Below are 6231 nucleotides of genomic sequence, written 5' to 3' on the forward strand. Positions count from 1 at the left end.
CCAAAACTACCTCAAAGGGTACATCTACATCTTTTATTTACCATTAAAAGCAGGCCTAAGCCCTTAGGCCCAGGGATGCAGAAAAAACTGTCAGCCATACTGCATCCCAGGGCAAGCAGGTTATGTCCATATTTGGCCTAAGTCTCCTCAGATCTGTGTGGTAACCTTAGGTATAATTGTTATATTTATTTCAGTCTTCTGTTAAAACACTGCCTGGGTAGTTCTTTTGTGGCATGTTGCTGCATGCATTTTTATGGCAGGCAAATGTTACTGGCCTTGGGATGTCCATCAGATGGAGCTGCCTGGGTGAACGCACACTTACAGTTGTTGGAAAACTCTACAGGGCGTCGAGATCCTGGTGAAGTCTCATTCTTGCTGCCTATAGACTGTGGTTCATGAACTGAATGTTATTGTAGAACTGCACTCACTTTTATCTGTAGGAGAACTAGCAAGTTTACTCTGAAATGAAAGCCAGGGAATGAACTATCACACCTGGAGTGGGGATGATGGAGAGCCAGGTTGCAGGAGCCAAGTTATTTGCTGGTGCAGACATACCCAATAGTATTTTACAGCTGACATTTTACCAATACTGAATCAAGTGGAATCATTATCCTCAGCATCTTAAATATAACACTACTATTAACATGTCAGAATGTGATTTGCCTTGACTTTCATTGTTGACTTTCATTTAATTTCTTTTCCACTGTAACCTTCTGGACCTTTCCCCTTGCATTTGTGTTTACTCAGCTATTCACAATCTAGTATTGGTGAATGTGATTTCTCCCTCCAAAGTACAGCACTTGACAAATATCTTATTGAATTTTATCTTGTTGATTTCAGACCATATCTCAAGCTTATTACAGTAATTTTGAATTGCAGTCTTGGTCTCTAAAGCATTTGTATGCCCTGTGCTGTTAACTATTATAATTAATGGATTCCATACATAATTTTGTCATCTAAATCACTAATGAAAATGTACTTAAAATTCTTGAATGTAGAATATAATTCTGTAGCTTATTCATGTGCTTGTATTTGTCCTAATTTTCCCTTAACCTCCTGTCTGACAATCCCCTATGGGCACCTCAGTAGTTGTATCAGCATTTAATACTTGCACTCATATCTAATCTGGTTCACAGAATTATATTTAGGCTATCAAACTCTAACAACTCTGATTGCTTATGTCCCCAAAGAGGGAGCACTCTGTCACTTACTGAGCTCTGCATTAATGTGAGTTAGCTGTTCTGTCACTAATTTTGCATTTCAATTTAGAAATAGGTGACCGAAGGTGGGCTAATGTAATATTTTTCTCATGTTCTATTCACAAGCATTATGCATTTAGTTCACTGTATTTGTAGAAATCCAAGGGTATATAGGAAACTGCCTCTGAATTTTCTACTGTATCAAGTGACCTATTTTTCACCTTAGTCCGTTCGAACATAGCAGATACATTTACTATCAGTTACTGAGGCAGGCAATGTGGTATTGTTTTGCCTAGATCAGCACACTTTAATGGCTGTGCAGTCTATTAAATATCTCTTACAGAGTCTGAATTTAATAAATTATTTCTAATTGACTAGTTGTCAGTGGCAACATTCTAGAAAACTCAGTTACATGGGATTTTTCATTGATTTTCCCCATATTAGAAAATGAAATGTCAGATACCATTAATTGCATTTTCTCAATAAGAGGCATACTGCAAAAGTAGCTGCTAAGTGAAAGCACTTCCAGCCTAATGTGCAATAGGAGTATTCTTTTGAAATTAATCCAATATATAAACATTTATTACAGTTATGTGCCTCTGTGGGCCAAACTGATGTGAATGTAATTACGATCTATAATATGGAACCGTTTTGCAGGCTTCTAGGAGAAAAATGTATTCAAGTATATTCTGCAGTCATTTATCCTTATACAGTACACTATCTGCTTCCAGCAATATAGAAGGTGGTTATCTCATGGCTTCCAGTAGTTCTTACCTACGACTGCATCATCCCTGACATCAGTTTGCACTTACAGTTGTCCATCACTCAGAGACAGAACTGCTAACTTGCATTGGATGTGCTCATGCTTAGCCAGGCTATATGTCATTAGTAACATGATCCAGAACAAAGTTTATGAGATTGTGACACACATATTCATTAACACTGGTTCCCAGTTCAAAATACATTGGTGCATCTTTCTTGCTTTCCTATATCTCCACTGGTGTAGTCAGGTGTTCAAGCTCACATGTTTTCAACAGATGTAATTCTACAGATTTTATTTCACATGGTCACATTTATTACGCCAGAATTAACCATTGGTCTCTATAGTCCGAGGGAGATGATATTAGCAGTCTGGATATGAAAATTCATTTGGCTATGCACAATTTACTATAGTGCTAGAAGTTCTTATGCCTTTGTAGAGAAAGAAAAATCCATGACCTCTCTAAAGTATGTGATGTAGCATTCAATTTCCCTGCATCTGATCGATAAGCAAGCAGGAAATTATATCTTTTGCCATGGTAGACAAGCATAATTAAGCAATAAGCCAATGGAGGTAGATGTGATTATCTTAGGATGCACCTGGGAGCTGCCTTGTTGCTATTTTAAAACATCTTTATGCTAAGGGAACTGTATTAATTTCTGCTGAGAAAGACAAAGTTGGCAGTTTGGAATACTCAAAAGCAGCAGTTTCAGTTGTGCTTCACAGAGTAATGTGGTGTGTTCACCCTGAACAATTAAGCTTCTCCTTCAGCAGAAGCAAAGATGGAGCAGGCTGTAAACATTTAATTGACAGTTCAGACAGTTCAGAAAAAAAACCCGAACAAAACAACAACAAAAAACAATTATGCTTTGGCTGGCTGCCACTGAGTGCAAAACTTACATTTTTACAAGTTTACAATAAAAATATGTTGACCCCAACACTTGACTTCCAGGGAAGACATCTCTGCATAATTAATCTTATTGCATACACATTCTAATTTATGCATTTTAATTATACCAAAGATCCAGTGAATAATTAATGCTAGCAAAACAATGGTTCTGAAGCATAAGCTGAAAAGTATAATGTTTTAATGGGCTTTATGGATTTAAGTAACTAATGAAAGCTATTTAACTATTTGATTGTGAGAATTTTTCCCCCAATACAAGCAAGTATTTATTACCATTATTGAGCAGCCTCTCAAGTAGAGACGTGTTATCTCAGGCTACCTGTTTACACAGTTGCCCATCTGAATATATACCACTGTACACTAACCCACCTGAACCATATACATTCAGGAAGAGATATATTTGGATGTTTGCCCTGTGGGAGGGACTAACGTATCACTGGTATAATCCATAAGACGTAAAATCAAAATTCCAGATGCAAAAATCCACTTTGACCTCCTGTCTTCAAGCAGGTCAGGTCATGCAAGTTTCATGGGGAGATTTCAAATTTAATATAAATAAATACAATATAGTATTCCTCATTCCTGAGTTGAAAAATGAAGAATTAAGGATGTAGGGCAAGTTAGCAATTTAGAGCCTTGCAGTGATAATTTGAGAGAGAGAGCACCTCTGGAGACCGAGTTTTTTGAAACCAGTTGGCAGTGAGTGATTTACTTACAGAGGAAGCTTAGGATACTGCCTTAGACTGTACACCTAGCTTCTAGACAGTCTAGTAGAGGTGAAGTTAATTTCACTAGCAACAGCAGCCACTAAAATACTGTGTGAGAAAGGCCTACTGTCACCAACCTGATGGACCTAAAGATCAGGGCAGAGCAGAGAGTTGTCTGAAGCTCAGAGTGTCATGTTGGCAACTACCACACCTACTGCTTGGTCACGTCTCAGCTCTGAAACATATGACACTCCTTAAGAAAGTCCTTCCACCCCTGAAAGGGTCAAAATGTGCATTTGTGTTCATGTGCAGTGCCCAAAGTCTTGCCTCTGCCCTGGCATGATCCCTGGAGTAATGCTGGGCAGTGTGATGTGCAAGGAACAAAGTGTCCCAGATGTGCAGTATGTCTGGGTTAGGCATACTCTGTGTCACAGAAAGGGTGGTGAAAGCACATAGAGAGTAGACAGCACTGACTGCATAGCATGGCAAGCCTGATGGCAGAAGGTACTCATCTCTTTAGGTGAGTAAGATGAAACTGCAAATGAAGAATTAGTTCAATCCCTGGCAATATATTGCATACACTCAAGTAATACCAACGTGTCGATACAAATAGAAAAGGAATGGCTTTTACTAACTTTTTGTTTTGTTTTGTTTTGTTTGTGTTTTCCATGTCAGAAGTTTGCCATTTAAACTCTAATGTAAAATGTTTAAGAAAGTATCATTATAATAGCAATATAATTAAGGGCTTGTGAAAGAAATTAGTTTGGAAAACGCTGCTGCCAATTTTGAATAACATACCCCTTGTTTAAATGCATTATTTGGATCTCAGCAAATTTGCCTCCTATGTTTTAAGTTTTCTCTTTTACCTAATAGTATATATTGGAATCAAAGTACCTGACTCTCCAGAGCAGCCATCGGAATCATCAGGGAGACATGGAGGGGGATTATATAAAACTAATTTTTTTTTTTTTCCCCAGCTTTCAGCTGCATTTGTCTGAGCCTGGACATGAGGTTGTGCTCTTGTCAGTGGTTGTGGTCTGTCTCAGGAGGGCGACAAGTTGCATTCAGTTTGGGTGGGCTGTATTGTGTGTTCCCTCTCTCAGACATGGGGAAGGGACAGGGTGGCACAGAAAAGGCTCCTGCTGAGGGAAATCTCAGTCAGTCATAGCCAGCTGCTGCCTGGCCCTGCTGAATATTTCAAAGAGGGTAGAAAGGAGAACTTAAAGCCTCTTTACCATGTGTTTTGATACTAGGATGGAGCCTGGTGATCTAGCACTCTTAGTTACTCTGGTGTTTTTAATGTGAATGACAAAAATAGCTGCTGAAGCACAAGCTCATGATCTGTAGCAAAGTGTCTTTCTTTGCTTCTGCCTTTGCAGGACTATGCTGAGAAGGAGAAAGCTGCAGCCAAGGCCCTGGAGGATGTGAAGGCTAACTTCTACTGTGAACTATGTGACAAGCAGTACCACAAACACCAAGAGTTTGACAACCACATCAATTCTTATGACCATGCTCACAAGCAGGTAAACCTGACAAATGCCCATGCATGTTACAGTAGTCCATCTTCCTTCTTCATTGATTATAGGAGGTTTCCAAATTCACTCAAGCAGAAGACAATTTAACATTTTATGTTTTCCACTTCAGCACACTATTTTTCATTAAAATAAAATGTAAAATATTCATTGTTTTGATCTTCACCACAATTTATTTTAAGCCCCTGACTGAATGGTCAATGTCTATGGTTGCTCTTATATATATATGTATATGTGCTCATATATAGGTGCTCAATACCAATATTCATACTTAATTTGATATATTTAAATGTGGAAATACTTATAAACTAGAGTGAGGGGGAAGGTCCCTCTTTTGCATGCAGAAGGCATATGACCATGCTGTTTCAAGCTGATCATGCTCTTTCAGAGGCAGAAAAACAGCTACTTGTTTCTTTAAAAAAGCAGATGATTCTGAATTTGAAATCTGTGTCTCATAAATAATATTTCAAAGGGTGGAATACATTTTGCCTTGCATGCAGCACATAATATAAAATAACAGCTGCTTTTGAATGACAAGATATTTGATTTTTGGGAAAATATAATACATGTTAATTTTTTGTCATTAGGTTTGTACTGCCTTTATCAGATCCATAAGGGGTAGTTATATCCTAGTAGTAGTTATATCCTATCCATATATATCTATTATCCTTCTGTGTCTACTTTCTGCATCCTAGTTTTCCTCCAGTTTTAGCAAACTCCATATTCCAGTTGGCATTAAGGAAAGAAAATACAATTAATTCACATAAACATTCCAAAATTTTAATAGAATGTATTGCATTAAGTTCTCATGTATTGTGTGCATTCAAGTTGCCAGGGAATTAGTGTCTTCTGGTTGATCACAGTTCTGGGTGAATGAGGGTCAGGAGCTACCTTGCAAATATATGAATCATTTAGAAATTTATTTTCTCAGAGGACTGAAAATATTAAGTGTTGATAAAAACAAACAGCACTAAAGACAAAACTTCCCAGTATCACTGCAAGCAATCCTGATGTCTTTTGCAGTATTATAGAGGACAGAAATCAACCTGGAATTTTCTCTGTGCGTCTATCACAGCACTGCATTAAAAAACTGCCTAGCTTCTGCCTACCTGAACCATCCTGCTGA

At 38.0% G+C, this 6231-nt stretch overlaps 1 protein-coding gene across 1 annotated transcript in view; it reads left to right on the plus strand.

Annotated features, from left to right (window-relative positions):
* The window catches only part of ZNF804B (zinc finger protein 804B), a 164403-nt gene that overhangs the window by 130107 nt on the left and 28065 nt on the right, over positions 1-6231 (plus strand). Inside the window, exon 2 of the mRNA XM_010001583.1 lies at positions 4953-5096. Coding sequence (XP_009999885.1) covers positions 4953-5096 — 144 coding nt within the window. The remainder of the gene's footprint in view (positions 1-4952; positions 5097-6231) is intronic.

This window comes from Chaetura pelagica, unplaced genomic scaffold, assembly GCF_000747805.2.
Source record: "Chaetura pelagica isolate M959 unplaced genomic scaffold, ChaPel_1.0 scaffold127, whole genome shotgun sequence".
In the NCBI taxonomy this organism is placed as follows: domain Eukaryota; kingdom Metazoa; phylum Chordata; class Aves; order Apodiformes; family Apodidae; genus Chaetura; species Chaetura pelagica.